The sequence below is a fragment of the Anser brachyrhynchus genome (assembly GCF_964034855.1).
Source record: "Anser brachyrhynchus genome assembly, chromosome: 8".
Lineage (NCBI taxonomy): Eukaryota > Metazoa > Chordata > Aves > Anseriformes > Anatidae > Anser > Anser brachyrhynchus.
The window spans coordinates 10,658,445-10,677,671 of NC_137702.1; the positions used below are offsets into that span (position 1 = coordinate 10,658,445).

Below are 19,227 nucleotides of genomic sequence, written 5' to 3' on the forward strand. Positions count from 1 at the left end.
ACAAGGCAGCCCCAAGGCCTGTGGGGGCTGGATGGGCTGCCCAGCTCTCAGCAACATGAAGACCGGGGCACCAAAGGCTGTTGCAGGCCTTGGGGTGAGCATCCAGGCATGCAGTCTGGGCATACGGGGCGAAGACAACAGTGCTGTGGGTCATCTGGGGATGGCAGGACGTCTCGCAGCCACCACTCGGCTTGCTGTCACCAGCTTTGCTGGCTGAGTGGCAGTCAGGGTTGGAGAGCAATCCCGCCTCGAGGCTCGCTGCGCTGCGTACTCTGATCCACTGAGCTTGGCCTCCACAAGGAAGCCCCGAGGATGCTGAGCACCGTGGTGCTGAGCACCGCCTCTGTGCCACTCTCCTTGCCTCTCCAATGAGCCCAGGCCCCGGGCAGAGGCGATGGCCACAGCCCCCAGTTTACAGGCCTCGCTTGGCCGTCACTGCCTCGGTCAGCCTTGATAATAGAAGAACCTGATACAATAATCCTGCATTCATTGCATCCCCTGTTGAGTGATTGGATTTTCTTTGACATATTGCCATGAAAATTGACCCAGCGTGGTGAGTGACAGCTCTTGAGGGGCAGGAGAGCGGGGAGCGAGGAGCACGTTTACGTCTGGGCTCCTGCTGCCAGGAGAGGTGTCTGCAGGGGTAACTGTGGGGAAGGAATGGACTTTCCCAGAGGGTCTTCACATCCTAACATTGCTGAATTTCAGTGGGCACGGAGGGAAGCAGCGTCCCGGGCTGCCACCTCCTCCTCCCGAGCCCTGTGTGGTTACTAAGGGGGCTTTAATACCAAGCCCACCCGGCGGGGAAGCGCCCGGCCTGCCCGTGCCACACAGGCCTTGCCTCCCAGCAAAAGCCACCTAGAAATAATGAATCCTCCTGGGCTGAGAGGCTTTCAAGCTCTCTGAGAAGGGAATGAAAGATTTCCTGATTTCACCCTCTCCCTCCCTGCTCTCGTGGCTTCTTGAAGTTAATGTTCTTAGGCCCAGACGTGACGGGCAAAGGGAAAAGATCCATGTGGTGACAGGGGACGATTGATCTCCTTTACATAGAACGACTCTCCAGTCCCAGTTTAATCCCCTCGCTCAAGGCAAATGGGATTCTTTGTCAATGGAAACTTCAAAAGCCCGTCCCTGCCGAGAGATGGACCTTGTGCTTTATCTGCTGTCTGTCAGTCACTTGCTGCGTGTCCCTCCAAACAGCTCATCCGTCTTCCCACCCGCCCCTCTCCCGCTCAGGCGTTATTTCGCAGGTGCCCTTTCCAGCTCCTTTGGGACATCCAAAGGCAACCACAGGCCCTGTGGGTCTTTATTTTCCCTCACAGATTTGGGAAACGGATGGGTTTACCTGGGAGCTATCCATGCCTGCCGGGGGCACGCTGGCTCCCCAGCCCCTGGCCCGGGGGGGCAGGCAGGGTGTTTATGTGCTTGGCGAGGCACCGGCCCTCACGGGGAAAGCCTGGAGCTGCAATTTCTACCCCTGGTTTTGATGTCACGTTCCAAGTGCTTCAAAAAATTACCCAAAATATCCAGAAAAAAAAAAAAAAGGCGATCAAGAGCTGAAGTTCCCAGCATTAAAGCTATCACAGAGGCTCCCTGGGCTGGCTGCGTCAGGGTGCATGCGCCCTCCCCAGGCTGCTGGCACCAAAAGTGAAGCAGAGCCTGGGCCAAACGCAGTGTGGTTTTCAGTGGCTGTCCAAAGGGACTGTGAGTGTCCAGCCATGCTCCTGGCCACCCATGTGCCTGCCCAAGCTCTGATCCTTTCCACAGCAGCGTCATATTAAGGGCAGCTAATTAGTGAAGGATGCCTTTTGCAGCGATGCCACGATGTTTGGTGTGTTTTGTTCCCCTGAGCCAAGGGGACGGGAGGTGGGTACTGAGGGGATGGGGATCCAGCTGAGGAGGGGTTTTTCAGTGATCTGGGCTCCTCCTCAGGTGTGCTTTGGTCCCCCCGAGGCAGCCCCACTCCCCTCTTCCAGAACTGGCATATGGCTCTGGCTCCGTAGCTTCCGTGCATGATTTCACAGCCTGAGCTCAGCGTGCGTGTGATCAGCTCTCATTAGCTGTCATTAGACACAATCTGGAGTCTTGGAGCCCGCTGGGTCCTTCAGTTTCACTGTCCCCGAGCTGCACGGGGACCCGGCCGCTCCAGCACAGTGGGGGAATAAGGACAACATCCCCTTTGCTGGACTGGCCACAGAGCATGGCACTGCTGGGGACAGCCCAGGATGGCCACCTCGCTGGGGAACAGCGAGTGGCGGGGCAGGGTTTGGGCTGGGAAGGCGATGGGGAGTAGGGAGCAGCCCTCTGGGTTAAAGCGTGCCGAGCTGTGCTCACTTACCTTGGGGGTGCCCGCTGCCATGGCATCCTTCAGGATGGAGTTCTTACTGCCAAGAGAGAAGAGAAGGGGGTCAGAGCCACGAAACCGCCGCGGTGGGCAGTGTGGGAGCTCAAACAGCAGAGCACACAGCTCCCCATCCCTGGAGCAAAGGGGGCCTCCTTGTCCTGGCCGAGGAGGGCACAGGAGGGCAGTGCCAGCCATTTCCCCAGCTTGCAGGGGCTGGAAAAAAATGGTCCAAGGAGCAGAGTCCAAGAACGGAGCCACCCAAACCCAGGTGCTGTTGCTGGCATGATGCAGGGTCCAGCCCTGTCCCCGGGATTTTCACAGCTCCTCTCCCACCCTGGGGAAAAGCGGGGAGCGAGCCTGTGGGGGCAATGGGAAGAAACCCGCAGCAAGAGGAATGTGGGGTGGTGAGCCCAGCATGGGGTCAGGCGTGATAAAACAGGAGGAAGGGAAACAGAGGGAGATTAAATCAGCGTAAAGAGCAAGGGAAAGAAGATCCCCGCTGCTCCAGCCACTGCCGGAGGCTGGAGTGATTTGTTAATTCAGCTTGCTCCCTGTTTAGCAGTGAAGGAGGTTCCCGTCAGGGTGCTCCTCCTTGCATGCCCTCACCAGCGGGAGATGCTATAGATTTAATAACACCTTCCCCCCTCCAGACAGGTTAAACTTGAAACAATTACGTATCAAAGCCGACATGGCGGGGAGGCCTGCACTGTAATTTTTTGGTTATTAAAGTAATCTCTCTCATGTAAATTCTCCTGCTAACATGCTGCAAACAGCATTAGGAAATAAATTATTTCCCCGTGATTCGATTTGTCAATGCAAAGCACCTGCAGCAGGCAAAAGGCTCTTGAAATATGCTGCCAGCCCCAGTGCCGGAGCTCGCAGGCGCGGGCTGGCAGGGCGGCTGGCTGCCCATAGCCCCGGGGAGGTGATGGATGGGTGGGTGGCGGGGGGGCTGCGGGGGGAGGCGGGGGCTGGAGGGGGGGGGGGGGGGATGGAATTGTGTTTAATAACAAAATTTGTATGCAAGCCCGCATCCCAGGCTAAGGATGAGTGATCGGCAGCCAGAAAGTATTAAAAAGCCTCGCTAAACAGATGCTGACAATAGAACAAGACATATCAAATCAGATCTACTTCAGGAGCATTAATACACACACGCCCCCCCCCCCCCCTCGCACGCGCGCGCCGCGCCGCACACACACGCTCCTTTCTTCTCAATCACAGCAATATGGGAGACATCAATAAATTTTTATGAGACTTTTAGAAGATCAACATGGTACTAGATGTGACAAAAAAGCAATGTGCCTGTCATGTTCGCTTTGTCGGGGACACTTTAGCCCCAGATGCCGAGCTGCAGTGGCAGCGGGGAGAAATTGAATTTGGCTGGCTTTAATCTGCCTTGATTTGGCAGATGGCTGGGTGTTATGAAATGAGAAGGGATGGAGGAAGGTGTTTTCTCCCGGGGCTATGGCCCCTTCCTTCCCCAGTGCCACCATCCTCGCCCTTGCCCCAAAACGGGGGGACACCCGTGCTTATCTGTCACCGCTGGGCCACCCCAAATGCCGGAGCACTGCTCCTGGCCCCGGGGTCAACGAGGTGCTTTAACACGAATCTGCAGCAAGCAGACGGTGTTCCCAGGTGTTCCCAGGGTGTGCTGCTCGATGCAGACATGTGCAGAGCATTTTGGGGGCGTTGCAGCCACCATCCCTGGTGGCTGCTGCCTGCAGAGCGAGGGATGCGCTGCCGGATGCTGGGGGGGGTGCAGGATGCCACCGCGCCCCATCCCACTGCTCTGCCACCTCCCCGGTCCCCCGGCCCTGCCACCACCTCCCACCTGGGCCCCTGGCACGAGCAGCTGGGGATTTCTGCACCTCCCGCAGTACCTTGACGTTCTGAATTGCCCGAAGTGTGAAACAACGCTTTTTTCTTTTATAATCCAAACACTAGGTTAAAAAAAAAAACAACCCATTTCCTCCCTTTTCTTGTTAAGGGTGTTTAAAATTATTCCTTTTAGAGGGCAAGAGGAAGAATCTCATTAATTCCTCCCAGAAATGGCTGTAGCACCAGGAAACCGGAGTTCCCAGGATGAGAGTTCCTCTGTTCGGCTGGAAGGTTACCGTTGGGACCAGGAGGGAAGGGCTCGATTTAAATAACTTGGCAGAGTTTATATTATTCTCCATTTGGAGGACTGCTGACAACTACGCCCCTCCTTGCAGTTCAGCCCTGCTCTACAGCAGTCATTCGTTTTTATTTATTTCCCGGGACGGGCACAAGCTCTGGCCACAAGCCCCCGCGATGTCAGGGTGGTCAGAGCAGGTTGTTGCCCAGATCCCTCTCATCGAGGTTCCTGAGCCTTCCTCCAACCCATCCCATCCCGACCGCTGCTGGGACAGCCCCGTCTCTGCCTGGCTGCTCTCCTCCATCCCATTAAATGACCCCGTGTGTGACCCACGCCACCCTCCCCGCCTCCTAAGGATGCCGGGAAGGGGCCGGGAATGGAGAGGCCATCAGCAAAGAGAAGCCTTCCTGTCCATAAACACCACCGACAAATTAAAAATGGTAAAAGGGAAATCAAGACCTTTAAAGTTCAAACACTTTTCGGTGCCTTTTAAAGTTTTTTGCTCTAGGCCCTTGCAGAGAGCACAATCTTTGGAGACCTTGGGATTCTCTTTAATCACCCAGCCAGGCTGCAGTGGTCTGAAATGATTACACATTTACATAGTAATAACCCCAACACTCCCCACATTATTTCATGGCTAGCATATTTCCACTCGGAGAGTGATCCATGTGTTTTAAATTATAACCTGTACATAGGAAATTAGTTACTAAGTACGATATTCACAGGCTCGTCTGACACTTCTAATTAAGGTGATTTACACAGAATTATCCTACGAAATAAAAAAATGGTGTTTTGCTAGCTAATAAAATATAATTACTACCCGCTTTTATAAGTTACAGTTAGTTTTAATCTATTTGGGGAATTGTTTATCTAGTTCATTACAGCCAAACAACTTCTTTGCCTTTTAGGCAATCCCCCCCAAACTACCACATAAGAAAGGAAACGTCCTGGAGAGACCCAGCAGTCTGGGCAGCCTCGGTCTGTCCCCCGAAGGCTTTGCGTTTCCAAACGGGACCCACAGGGGCTGCGGCATCCCTGCGTGTGCGGATGCTCAGTGCCACTGCTGGGGACGACACGAGGTCCCCGCTCCGGTGCTGTTGGCCTGGAGAGGCACCCAACGGGCCCCCTCGCCAGAGGGCTCCGCATTTATTTATTTTTATGGCTCCTGCCTTTTGGGATGTGCTTGCCAGGAAAAAAAAAAAAAAGAGTCACATGCAGGGAGCGGTCCCCTTACCATCCCCATGGATGGAGGCTGCTGCTGCCCATCCTGAGAGCCCAGGGCGTGAGCGGGAGGTTAAATCATCCAGTTGTGTTTTATCACGAGCAGGGCAGCACTTGCCCTTTTTCTTTAAGCTCTTGCAAGCCAGGAATGTTGTAGCAGCATTGGGAGACCGAGAGTGCTCCGAGGGGACACCTGGGCCCAGAGCAGTGGCAGCGCTTGCCTAAAGTCACAGTGCCAGTGCCAGAAGAAGCCTGGGGGCTCCACGCAGCCACCTGAGCTCCCCAGGCATGGTCAAGTGGGATTTAATGCCACAGAGCCCCCAGCCAGGGTTAGGAGGAGCATCCCTCAGGGATGGGCTGCGCTCAGCACCTCCCCACGTAATTAATAACAACTGCACGAGAACAAATTCCTCGAGCCCGGGCAGTTACACGTGTTTGTGCTCAGCCCTTGCTGATGCTGCATTGCCACGCTGCTGCTGCTATTTTCCAGCCCTGCAGAACAACCTCATCAGCCCCCGGGAGGTGACAGCACCAGCCAGAGTGCGTCCAGCTCCCGCACGGCATCCCGCAAAGCCAGAAGCTTTCTCCACGCCGTGGCCAGAAAGCTGCTGATTTATTTCTTTCAAAACAATCCGGTGGACACAATTTATTTTTAGCGGCTCGGGCGCCCAGCCTCGGGACGGAGCAGCGGCAGCGGAGCCGCACGGCGCGAACGCCGGCAGGGAATAAGCAGCAGCCGGGCAGAGAGGGAATTGGATTTTTGTGGACGCCAGTTTAAATAAGTGGAAGTGTCACTTGAAGCCTAAATAAGGAAATGAGGGTTTGATTATTTCTTTTTTTTTTAAACTACACAAGGCCAAATCCTCACCCAGCCGCGGGTGACAGCTCCCCGGAGCAGCTGGACGTGATCCGTGCTGTCAGGGGAAGCACGTTGGGATTTTTAACCTGCTCCAAATGCTGATTTAAACACCCCCTGCATCCAATGGGGAAAAGGGCCGAGCGATGGTAAAAATTGCCAAAGACCCTGGAGTGGGGCCCAGTAGCCCTCTGCACCTCCCCATCTGCGCTCCCCAAGTGCTCTCCCAGTCAATATTTGTGAATCCCCGGTGCCCAGCATGCAGGCAGCTGTGCCCAGCCCAGAGCAGCAGAAATGCATCAGGACCACCAAGCACCCCAGAGAGGGACCCCAGGTCCCTGCTTGCTCTGCCCCCTTCGTGCTCACAGCTCCTTTTTCCCTGCTGAGGTTTCCCCCCATCGCTGCCCGGGTGCCCCGTGCCCCCGCTCAGGGTGGGCGACAGGTTTCTGCGGGTTCTGGGTGGCAAAAAGGCAGTGAAGGTGTGTGGGGCGAGGGCGGGATGGAAAAATGTGTCGCTCTTTGAAAAGGAGGTGGCTGGAAAAATCAAGAGGGAAGTCGGAGGGAAAGGTCATGCATGAGATTGATCCGGGGGGCTCTTTGCTACCGCGGCTGTAATGAGTGTTTAATTATTCCCAGCTCACGTGGCGGTTCAGAAGAGGCTCCGCAGAAGGCATGCGTCGCTCAAGGGAAAATAACCGACCGAGGATTTATTTCTCACCCCTGCTCTCTGTGCGTACCCATCCAGTGCTGGCCCCCCATGCAGCTCTGCACCCCCCTGCCTCCTCCTTTTCCCCCGCGGACCCGTGCCATGGGGTTAGGGCATCGGCTTTGGGCGCTGCCAGTCTGCGGGCACTGCCAGGAGCACTCCTAGCACCTTAAGGTGCTGTTGAGTGAGGATGCACACGAGTTTTCTTACCCGTCCTGCAAACGGATGGGAAATGCTCTCAGCCCCAGGTCGTGGGGCTGCTCAGCATCCTGGAGGGGCTGCAGCGGGACGAAGGGTCGGGGCTGCGCTCTGTGCGCGCGGGGGGGCCGCAGGGTGCGCTCTGCCCTTTCTGTCCGCGATTAATCTGCCACTGCGAGGGGCAGGGACACAAATCAGAGGGGGATGAAAAGAGGATAAATCCACGGTATCAGCAGCACCGCATTCGCTAGATAATAAACAGACTCCTCTCCTCATAAATTTCCCTCCTTTCCCCCATGGTTCCCCACCAGTGACACCAGCAGGTGTGGACCTGGGCTCCTCCGAGCCTTCCTGGTGTCCCAGATGATGGAGAGAAGATGGGGACTCTGGTCTGGGCAGGGATCCTTCACCCCGTACACACACCTGGGTGCAGTGGGGACAGACAGGACAGCTTTGGGGTGGCACAGTGAAACCCCATCCAAGGTCATGGGCTTTAGGTGGTGCTCGGGGCATTTGTTGGGTGACACCAGCACGTGGAGTGGGTGGTGGCAGCGCTGCAGATGCATGGCAGGTGACCCTGTGCCCTACCCAAATGTCCTACAAATGCTGACACTGCCAGGTGGGTTTCTCTGGTGTTTGATTTAAATCTGGTGGGAGCCACGCTGCCACATCCCACGCATCCTGAATCCAGCCTTCCAGATGCTGAGCAGCTCTTGCTGGGCAAGGGAGGATGCAAAAGCCTTCCCTGCTCCATCCTGGAGGGAAATAGCTGCTCCCCAACACCGTCCCTGTCCCAGCAGCGTGGATTTTGCTGGGGGATGACGGCTCCAGGGCCAAGCCCGGAGGCACCCAGTCCCGTCGCCGCACAAAGTATGGTCAGGCATTTAATAGCACCTGTCCCCACCATCTCCAAGCGTGGATTTATGCCTCGAGGGGTCACCTCTGGTGAGACTCTAATAACACAACTTTATTAGCTTTCTTGTTCCTTCTTTTAAGATACAGGAGCACGGGGGGAGGAGGGCAGCGGCACCTCGCGAGGAAGAGGGGGGTGCACGGGTGGGAAGCGGCTGCCCTCGCGATTCCCCTTCTCGGTGACAAGGGGGAGAGGGAGAAAAATGATGCTCCCTCGAAATTTATCATGCACCCAATTACAATGTTAATTGGCAAGTCCCAGAAATCAATTAATTCGCAAATTTTTTTCAATTAAAAATTAAGATAAATCATAAAACGTTATTAAGCAAAGGCCAAACTCCGTGAACTTTTTTTTTTGTAGGCATCTGTTTTTTTTTTTTTTTAATTTAAATAAAAAAAAAAGAGCTGTGTTGCCAAAGCCCGATGCCCTTGAGTGCCTTTGCTGAAGCGCAGGGGGCTGTCATCAGCAGGACTGGGCTGAAGACAGATAAAAAAATATCGACCAGTCGGACACACTGCTTCTGCTTTATTGATCAGGCGGGAATTTAACTTGCTGTGCATATCCACCGTGTCAGCAAGGGCCACGGGCGAAATTAAAAGTACTTGGCTTGGAGATGTCGCCTTGATACCGGGGGGTGGGGAGAGAGGGAGGGGGACGGAGAGGGGGAGCAGGGGAGGAAAGGAGAAGAAGGAGGTGGAAAGAAAGAAGGGGGAAAAAGCAGGAAGAGCGACAGAAGTCGAGGAGCGGGAGGGAGACGTTGAGTAGGGTCAACGCCTGCTTTTCCCCGGCTGCCATCTCATGTGTTGGCCTGGCCTCCTTGCCCTCTTTGGGGTGCTCCCAGGTGACTGATGCATATATGAGGGAGGGAAACAGGATATGTTTTAGTGGGGCTCTGGACAAGAAGCCCCTCTCACCTCCAAATGCCTCCAATCTCCCTCGCCCAGAGGCTGGGGGACCTGCAATGCTCGCACAAGAAGCCTGGGAAGTACCTGGCTGTCAGGTTAAAGTCCCCAGGCATAAATCGAGGAGACCTGAGGTGAGAGCCATGACCCTGCTGTGACACATGACAACAGAGCTAATTTGGGTTTTACGCTCTCTATTTATCCTGCTGGGCCTGGCAGCCTGGCTGCTCGCCCTCCCTGGTCAGCCCGCTCCCACTCGGGGAAGGGCTCCTCCAGGGCCCTTTGGGGAGGCTCAGGGCTCAGCACAACCCCCAGGGCTGAAGCAGCCCCTCACCTGGGGCACTGTGAGGAGCAGCTGTACTTAAACACCAGGTTGCCCGAGCAGGAGAAGGGTCAGAGCCAGGTTTAGTAACTTGCTGGGGGTCCTACCTGCGGTGCCCTGCCAGGAGTAACGCTGAGAGCCCGCAGCACGTGGGCACGCAGGGACCACATTGCTGGTGTGCCCTCACCTCGTCCATCAGCCCCAAGGTGTCTGGGTGGTTAGCATGGCATGACTTTAACCCAAAAGGCCACCAAACACTGAGGAAGCAACCCGTGAGGGGATATGAAATCCAGGATGCCTCTCCACACACCTGGAGACATCTTTCAAGGACAGTGACCGTCACCTGGGTGGAGGTGGAGTGACCAGGCCATCTCCCAAGGTCCCGTAGCCTTCACATTTTCCTCCTATATTGCCAGCACCCCGGTTATTCATTACTCCCCATGCCTGGAGCTGCCCCTGACCCCCAGGAGAGCCACTGCCTGGCAGGGCGAGGATGCTCGGTGCGGCGCCAGGCTCTGAGGCTGCACGTCGTGCTTCCAGCCTGGCTGCCAGGGGACGGAGGGGTAGAAAGGGCAAGAGGAAAAGAGCCGACATGCAAACAAGGGAGAGAAAGCTTCAGAGTGATGCTTGAAGGGAGATTTAAGCCTTGGCAGAGAAGCAGTGGGAGGTGCTGTGGGAGCTGGAGCTGCCTCAGCCCCGTGTTTGGCTCTTTCCCTCTCACATGGATCAAAACTGGCTCCAGGAGCCAGACTAACCCTCTCCTGGGCATTTTTCCTGCTTGGAGGTAGGCCTTCCTCCTGCACCTTGCTTTGCCTGACAGGACTCGGTTCCCTCTCCGTGACAGTGTCCTTGAGGTCACCAAGGAGCAGCCCAGAGCACTTTCCATGTGCCCCAAGGTGAGAGGCCCCGGTGCCCTCTGTGTTCATAATCAGAGAATCGGGAGAGAAGTTGCTCCCAGACACACCAGAAAGGTCACCGGGGGAATGGCTGCTAAGCATCCAAACCCCTTAAATAAAGGGACAGAGACAGCCCTGCCTGAGCTCACACCGTCCTTCAGTCCCCAAAGTGGGAACAGAGCTGCTGCGGTCTGTCCCTGCTCCCCTCTCTGGGCCATTCCCCAGCTGTAACGATAAAAATGATTCTTTGGGGAGGGGAAATCCCAGCTCTGAAGCACAGCTTTGCTGCTGGTCACACAGGGAGGAATCTGCTAGGTGCCACATGGAAATAAAACACCCCCGCCAAATACATTTTTAAAAAGAGCACTGCATTTTCAAGAACAGGGCATCATGCTATTAAAAACCAGTGCATCCAAAGGCACATTTCCCAGCCTTCAAGTGCTTGACTCAGCAACTGTAATATCGGTGATGCGACTTCCTAAGGCTTTTTAATGGCCCTCAAACCCAAGCCATAGCCCCAAACCTGCCTCTCTTCTCCACCCTGCCTCTCCCATGTTCCTATTCAGTCGCTGCCCAGGAAGCAGCGGGCAGGGTTTGAGCATCCCCATCCCCAGGAGCTGTGGCCAGCACGGGGCCCGGCTGTTATAAACACGAGCAAAACTCTCCTGACCCTAATTCTCAGGAACAGTCGCTCCGTTGTGACGCTGCAGACGGAGCAGACACCGAGCGGCGAGGTGGTGGAGGTGACGGAGGGCAGTGGTTTCAGCAGTGCTGTCAGAGGAAAGCACTGCCAAAACCTGCCCTCTGTGCCTCGCCAGCTCTGCTCGTATTAACCTGCAGGAGCACGAGCAGAAATACACCTGTACGTGCAGGGGGATGTGTGTGCCTGCCTGCACGAACACCCATGGGTGCTGCTCGTGACAGCTCGAACAAGGTGTAAAACAGGTGAACGTGAATCAAGGGGACCCGCATGCAGTGCTCGGGTAGGCTTCATGCAGAGCATCCCTCCAAGCCGCCGTGCTTGTGCTCCGCCAAGGTGAGCTGGGAGGTAATTCCTCTTCGGAGGAGGAACACCAACAGTCCTGCCTTGCAAGAGTTAAACCCCATAAAAGCGAGGCTTGTAGTTTTGTTTTCTTTCAATTTATACCCTTCGCTTAAAGAGGTGTGGGGGGGGAAAGAAAGGAGGGAGAGAAAAAAGAAAGCCAGGTGACATATTCTAAGAGGGAGCACCGAAAACGTGTTAAGCACTTCAAAATCTCATATATTCAATCGGCCTCTGGCAAGACATCTGCCTAATGTTAGCGCTTAAATATCCTTTTCCATTTTACATGCATTCAAGTCTCATTTGAGCGAAATGAAACGGTATTATTAAAGGGAGATTTTGCACAAATGGCCTGAATTTGACATGTCAAGTTCAATGAGGCTGTTACATATGTAACACCGAGAAGGGCTCGGAGGCTGCCGGCTCTTGAAACAGCGCCAGTGGCTCAGAAATGAAATTTGCATTCAGAGAGCCTGGCCTCGCCGTGCGGAGCCGAGCGCGGGGCTCAGCCGGGTGGTGCCCGCCGTGCTGGTGCTGCCCGCGGGGAAGGGCTGTCCCTGTCCCTTGGGGACAGCAAACCCGTCCCCACGGCCCAGCGAGGGGCACATCGGCTGGGTGGGCAGCAGCACTTGGGTGGCTCCCTCCTGTCCCAGCTCCCGTGATCGCCTGGAGGAATCCCTTTTCCTCCTTCCCTTCCACTGCCTCCACCGTGCGCTGCTGAGCTCTCTGCGCCAGCGATGCCCAAAAAACCCCGTTGGAGGCAACAGCACAGGGCAGCCCCACACTGCCAGCCTCTCCCCTCTTCATCAGGCCCCAGGGCAGCCTCGTGGGCTGTGCTGTCTCGGGGGAATTCGGGGCTGCTGCCAGCACGCTGCCTCCCTGCAGCATCCCCAGTGCTGCAGGCTCAGCAGGCAGGAGGGGATCTGCCTTCCTAACCCCCCGTGTTGGAAATTTATGATTTTGTTGCAAATCATTAAGGTTTATTAAAACTTAACAGCGCAAGCCATGATTGGCTACATCCTCTTTAAATTAAGGAAAAAAAAAAAAAGAAAAAAAGAGGCCCTTGGAAAGCAGCCCCCCGGTTCGCTTCTCCCCATCAGGCTGATCAGTAACAGCTGCTCAGCCATTTCGGTAACGAGTCGGCATTGGCAGGGAGCGGCCAGGGCTGCCGGTGCCCGTCACGTTTATAGGCCTACATTTTATTTTTATGTTTATTGGGTTATTTGAGATCATTATTAGTTTCTCTCTCCTCTTGTTGATGTGTTCTCGCTCCCGGCTCCTACGGGCAAGGAGGGTGGGGGAACGGGAGAAGGGGCCGCCCGAGGGACGGAGCCCCTGTCCTGCCCTCCGCAGCGGGCACACCGGCACCGTGCACGGCCGCTGCCTGCAGCTCAGCCTGCTTCGCCCCAACCCGCAGCCTAGATTGAGCGTTATCTATCACGGAGCGGAGGGAGTCGTTATTTAATAATTAATCAAGACCTCTGCTTCTTCTTCGCCGCCTGCGTGGCCGAGCGGAGCGGGCGAGGGAAGCGAGGGCAAGCCGGGGAGAGCTGTCTCCTCTCTAACTGCTGCTGTTATTTAAAGGAATAATGCCATTCTTTTTCATTTGTCAGCTGGCCCACAATGGCCCTTGTCACGCTTTATGATTTAGAGTTTCCTTTCCTTTCCCATTAAACGCCACCTTCCCATCACCGCCTCGCGCCAGCCGTCCTCCGCGCCTGGCTCGCGGTTTCAGTTTCGCTCTGATATTGGCCCAACTTCTTTGATGGGCTCCTCGGAGCGCTAATTGCTTCTGTTCATTTAAACCTGTTCACTAATTTGCAGTGGCCCTTTATTAAGTTGGATGCGGCCCAAATTACGCCATAAATTACCCTCGCGAGGGGAGCGGGTGTCGCGGGGGATAAATGGGCTGGCTCTTCCCTGCGCCCTCCTTCCCTGCGCACCGCCGGGGAGCGCAGGATCTGGCCCGACGCTGTGCGGGTGCTCCCTCTGACAGGTCCCAGCCCACCTGGGGACCTCTCTGGCTCTCCCCCTCCTTTTCCCTTCCCTCTGTAATGTTTATTGCTCGGTTGCAAACAAGATCCCAGCCAAGCTGGGGCAGGGATGGATCCTGCTACCTCTGTGCTTGCCGCAGCCGCATGGAGCCCCTTCCCATGGCACACATGCACGCGCTGGTGCAGGCGCACCTCCTCCTAATCCTACCACCTGGTGACGTAACTCAGCTCCTAGCCCTCCGTTTGATTCCTTTCCTCACCTTTTAATGACCGGGGAATTCATTAATAATTGAAATAAACACGCTCTTTTCCAAGGCTGCTGAGTTTTATTATGGCAGGGGCAGGGATCTGCCAACCCTTGGCTGCAGCCATTTCCTAAATAACTGCTAGCAGTTAAAATACAATTATTATTATTTTATTTTATTTTTTATTTTAAAAAAGAGGACTTTGCTGTGCTGGGGAAAGCGGCAGGAGCTGAAGGCAGCCGAGGAGCAGCGTGCATGCACACTGCAGTCCTGCTCCATCATGGGACATGTCCTGGCCATGGCAGCATCCCATGCAGCCAGGATGGGGCCAGGCTGAGGGTACCAGGGCTCTTGCTGTTTTGCTCTGCTCACGGCTCTACCTCCATCTCCTCTGGCATCCCAGGCTGGAGGTGCCGCGGGTGGCTGCTTACCTGATGTTCAGCTGGGTCAGCTTCTCCAGCTCCTGCTCCATGTGCTCCTGCAGCTCCCCAGGGCGAAGGAGGACCTGGCAGATGGGGCAGATGGGAGCCTGGCTGTCAAACAACGTCGCTTTCTTTTTGCCTGCAGGGAAGGAGAAGAGGGGAGAAAGCTTTAGCTCCTGTGCAGCCTCAGTCCTGGGGAGGTGGCCGAAAGCAGCATCACCTGCACCCTGCTCTGAGCCCTGTCCCCCAGCAGTTTGGTTTGGGTACAGCGGCTGTAGGACAGATTTTCTCATCACTGCTGCTCCTGAGCAGCAGGCACAGAGGGGTCTGGTGGAATCTAGAAACGAGCAAGCTTTTTTCTAATATATCCCCATTTCTCCTTCTTTCTCATGCTCCTTGTGGCAGGGACTGGCCCTGTCCTGCAGACAGGCACGAGGGCGTCCCAGTGACACAGTATGGGGGGGAAACAGCCCCATTTCTGGGGTGCCCCTCCATAACCCCAGCTTTCCCCATTTCCAGAGCAGACAACACGGCTCAGAGATGGATGTCACGGTGTTCCTCTCTGTTCCTATTAACTAAACAGAAAATTAAGAAGAGCCATCTTAATGCCCCTTGGCACCCCTGGAGCCAGGTGGTCAGGACCCCAAAGGGCAGAGCCGTTCGCCCCTGGACGTGGGTGCTGCTGTTCCCCTCCTCGTCCCCAAACGCCACCCCTCCACGTCCCCAGCCCCACCAGCTTTCCCTGCTCCGAAGCCAATTTCCTCCAGCTCGGAAACTTTATTGCCCCCGCTGTAAGGAATATACAGTGCCTATTTAACCTAAAATAAAACTCTAAAGCAAACAGTGAAGTTTCAATAAAAGGGGAAAAAAAGCTCAGGGGTGCCCGGGCCCCTCTCTCCCGGCTGTATTAGCAGCTCTGCTCATGAGAGGGCGTGCGGAGCCCGGCTCAGATGGCTGCGGCGGGGAGGAACATGCTTTATAGCCGTCTGTTGTCATCCAACGCCAACCCTCCTGCTGGATTATTTATTTATGTATTAGACATGGATCAAATTGGTTAAATCCGAGCGAGAGGCAGTAATGCACAATAAAGCAGCCAGTGCTGGATACGAGGGGGCTACGTGCGGCGTGGCCTTCCAATCAGAAGCCAAAAGGTGCCATTTTATGGCTCCTAACGATGGCAGAGCCCAGTTAAATGCATCCCCGTTAAAGGAATAGACCTTCCCCAAGTATAAAGCATTGGCGCAGGCAGCTTTACTGGGGCCCTGCTGCTCGCTGTGTAAGCGCCTGGCGCAGGCGTTTAACGAGAGGAAGGGTCTGAAGGAAGCTGGAGAGTCACCTTGGCCCATCGCTGCCTTCCAGCAGGACCCAGCACATGTGCCTGGGCTGCTGCCAGGATATCACCTGCCCTCTTCTTCAGCCTCCTGACAGAAGAGGAGGGAAACTGAGGCACGGAGAGGGGCAGCGTTATGGGGCTTCCCCTGCCTCGCCTGGATCTCCATCCACCGGGAACTGTCCCACATGCGGACCCGGTGGAGAGCCCAAGCTGGACTTGAGTTGATCCCAACAGCTCCTTGAGGAGCCCTGGGCACATCCCTCGGCTCCTCGTCCCCCCATCCCGATCCTCCTGCAGCAGAGGAGAGGACGAGGGGTGCTGCCACATGGCTGGGAGCACCTCCCTCTTTCTTCCTCCTGCCCTCATCTTTAATAATGCCCAGAAACCAAGCCCAAAGAAGCAGCTCCTGCTGACCCTTGCGGGAAAGGTCGGCATTTCAGTAATTCCACCTTCCTGCTGGAGCCTTTCCACTTTTGTGTAGCGGGGGCCCAAAATAGCCCAGGAGCGTCCCCGACCACCTGCTATTTATAACCCCAACTTCGCAGCAAAACAATGGAGCTGTCTGAGTCTCCTTCCCAAAATAAACAGGCGGCCTTTGAGCGGACGGGAAATCCTGCTGGATCCCCGCTGCGGGGCGTGCAGATGGACGGGGGAGCGGGCTGCCCTCCGCCCTCCTGCCTTGGCCACTGCCGTGGGACCCGCCAGCCCCCCTCTGCCACCCTCAGCCTGGGACAGGGACATTCAAGGAGGGAGACCCGGAGGTTGGGGGGTGTTTGCTGGGGGGGGGTGACGGATGATCCTGGACCGTGGTGGCAGCGGTGGGATGGGCAGCACTGGACGTGCAGTTAGGGTCCCACCTAGGGACCAGGTGCTGCTCTCCCTGCTTGCTCCTTGTGGGTTGTTGGCTGGCATGCAGAGCTGAATTTGGGTTTCAACATCTGGGCAACTGGGAGGGATCTCAGGCCATGGGACGGAGCCTTGCTGCCTTCCACGGCCATTCCCAACCCCAGCCCCGCAGGACGGGACGAGCAGCAATGGCCTCCTGCACCACCTACACCAACGACACCGCGACGACTCCGTGTCGGGGAAGGACGTGACGGCTGTCACCCTGCATCCGCTCAGAAGGTGCTGTGACAGCGGGGCAAGGTCCCCTGGCCCCAGCAAGTGTGGGGGGCCGGGGCTCAGGCTACAGCAAGGGCTTCAAGAGGGGCAGGAGAGCAGGGCCCCCACCACGCTGCTAAGCCCCCGGTGTACAGCCTGAAAGTGGGAGGCAGAGGAGCCCCGGCTCCTGGCCCAAGGGGCTGACAGCCGCGCTTTGGCAGGCGCTGGGCTAAGTGACAGTGACAGGCAGAGGGGAGGGGACGGTCCTGGTGCCAGCAGGACACCTACGCCAGCCTCCCCAGCTCTGCCAAGCTCCCTGTGTGTCTCCCTGGATCAGCAGGGCCGCATCTGCAGCGTGCCCAGGGGCCCCGTGCTCGCCCACGCTGCCATGTCCCACAGCACCCAGCTCCGTGCCACGCAGTGCTGGGTGGCAGGGAGGGAGAGGACAGCAATCTCCAGTGTTTGGGAATCTCCAGTATTTGGGTTTTTATCTCCTCTCCGGAGCTGGGGCACCCAGGTATTCAGGGAGAGCAGAGGATGCCGCGCGCGTCTGGACCAGGGTGAAACGCGGGGTCCAGATCCCCGAGCGAGCTGGCCCCGTGCCTGCACCAGCAGCAAGTGCTCCCCGTCCTGCCCTGTGCCAAACCTGCTCCTGGGAGACCCTGAATGGCTCTTTTCAGGCTTTTGTTTTTTGGCAGCTGTGTTTTTGTTTTCCTTGCCCCTCTCTCTCGCCGCCGCTCGGCTCCAGTGTTTACCCTCCTCGTCTCTGCCGCGCTCCCCCCCGCCGACCCCCCGCTCGCCGGTGCCAGAGAGATGAAAAGGCAGAGCCGTGGTGCTCCCGCTGTTTGCATGGTCTCCTGGGCTCCGCGGAAATGTTGAACTCCAAGTGTTGAAACTGAATATTTCCTGCTCCGACAGCCGAGCGCCCGATGCGCAGACGCACCCCTGCGCGGAGGAATTTGTCCACGGGCCCCGTCAGAGGGCGTCTGCAAACGGATCCCAGCCCAGGTGGGGAACGATCCCGAACCCTCCCGATCCTGCTGGGGATGGACGGACAGATCCTGGCCTCAGCCGCGCCGACATGAATCCAGTGTAATTCCACTGGGTCCTGAGCGAGCCTGATCCACCCCAAAGGGCTCCTAACAGAACCTGGGCGCCGGGCTGGGAGCTGGGCTCGGGCCTGCTGAGGACTTGCTGGAAGAGCTGGCCACAACAAAGATGGGAAAAGCTATTTTGGAGAGTTTCAGTGGAAAAAAAGGGACCCAGCCCACCAACGGCCCCAACAGCATGTGATGTACGCAGACCTTCACCACTACGTAGCACAAAAGCTCCCAAGTCACTCTGCATGAGCGAAGTTAACCAGGCACGAGGGCTCGCCCTGCCCAGGAGCTCAGCAAGTTGCCAAGTTAATGGAATAAATTGTTTATAATTAAACTCGTTGCTCAGCTCTGCTATTGCAAAGCCAGCACAGCTCGCCGGGTGCCACCGTGGGTGGTGGCAGGTGGGAAATGCTCATGGGGACATGTTCCCTGCTGAGGATCTGCTTCATCTTGCCTAAAGGCCCTTCACTGGGCAGACTCCAGCGCATCCACCCAGGTCTCAGAGCATTTTCTCACCACGCTGTCCTTCCTCACGGCCATTAGAAACTCTCCCTTTCTTCACCTTGTCCCCGGGAGGACCAGCACTGCTCTCCCAACTCCTAATTTTCCGGCATCTCAAACTGTTTTCCACTTGTCTGAGTCCAGAAAACCCCCCTTCTCTGAGACGCCTCCCTCCATTTCATCCTCCCATTTTCTCTCTCTCCCTCTTAAACACTCCATCATTTAACACCCATCACAGCCGGTTGATCTGAAACCCTCCTGAATAGCAATGACCCCGTGCCGGGGCCCCGCGTGCCGCTCCTGGGGCCGTGCCGGAGCCAGGTGGGTGGTAATGGAAGTGCTGACACCGGCTCCTTGACAGCACCGCCGCTGCCAGCGCCTGTAATAATCCCTCCTGGCTCCCCCTCGGCTCGGCTTCTGCGGCGATTATTTTCCATTCGGTGATGGGCCTGCTGTTATTTGTGTACTGATAGCAGATATCTCGTGTGACAAGCTTCCTTTCCTTCCAGCTCAAAAAACAATAATTCAAAGAAAGCCCCATATTAGCTTGGAAATAGCCAAGCGCTCGCTCCTCTCCCCGCGAGCCCGCGCAGCGTCCGAGGAGGCTGGCGTGGCGCAGCCCCGACAGTAAGTGGTGGGGAAGGGGCTTCCACGGCCAGGGGAGGATGACAACGGGCGATGAAGGTGGAGGTGGCTCTGGGCAGCACAGAGCACCTGTCCCCACAGGAGCAGAGCCGCTTTGAAGGACAAAAACTTCTTGGTGGTAAGGGGAGGGAGCAGGGTAGCGTTGCTCATCGCTGTCCCATCTCCCTGCCACGCAGGGTGATTTAACGGTGTGCTCATGGGGCCGCATCCTGCCGGCTGGGTGCCTTCTGGGGTCCTGCTGGCTTTGGTTGGGCACAAGAAGTGTCCGGATCACTGTGGAGTCACCCTGTGTTGAGCAGAGCTGCAGTTCTCCGGAGCAGGTGCATTTTGGAGGGCAGTGCATGTAGGAAGGGAGCAGGGGTCCCGAAAA

General features: G+C 56.4%; 1 protein-coding gene across 7 annotated transcripts in view; it reads right to left on the reverse strand.

Moving 5' to 3' along the window:
- RNF220 (ring finger protein 220) overlaps positions 1–19,227 on the reverse strand; it is a 196,305-nt gene that overhangs the window by 65,971 nt on the left and 111,107 nt on the right. For all 7 annotated transcript variants that reach the window (XM_080603398.1, XM_080603399.1, XM_080603403.1 and 4 more), the window contains 2 exons: positions 14,187–14,316; positions 2,339–2,384 (listed from right to left, as the gene is read on the reverse strand). In XM_080603398.1, the coding sequence (XP_080459524.1) occupies positions 2,339–2,384; positions 14,187–14,316 (176 nt within the window). The remainder of the gene's footprint in view (positions 1–2,338; positions 2,385–14,186; positions 14,317–19,227) is intronic.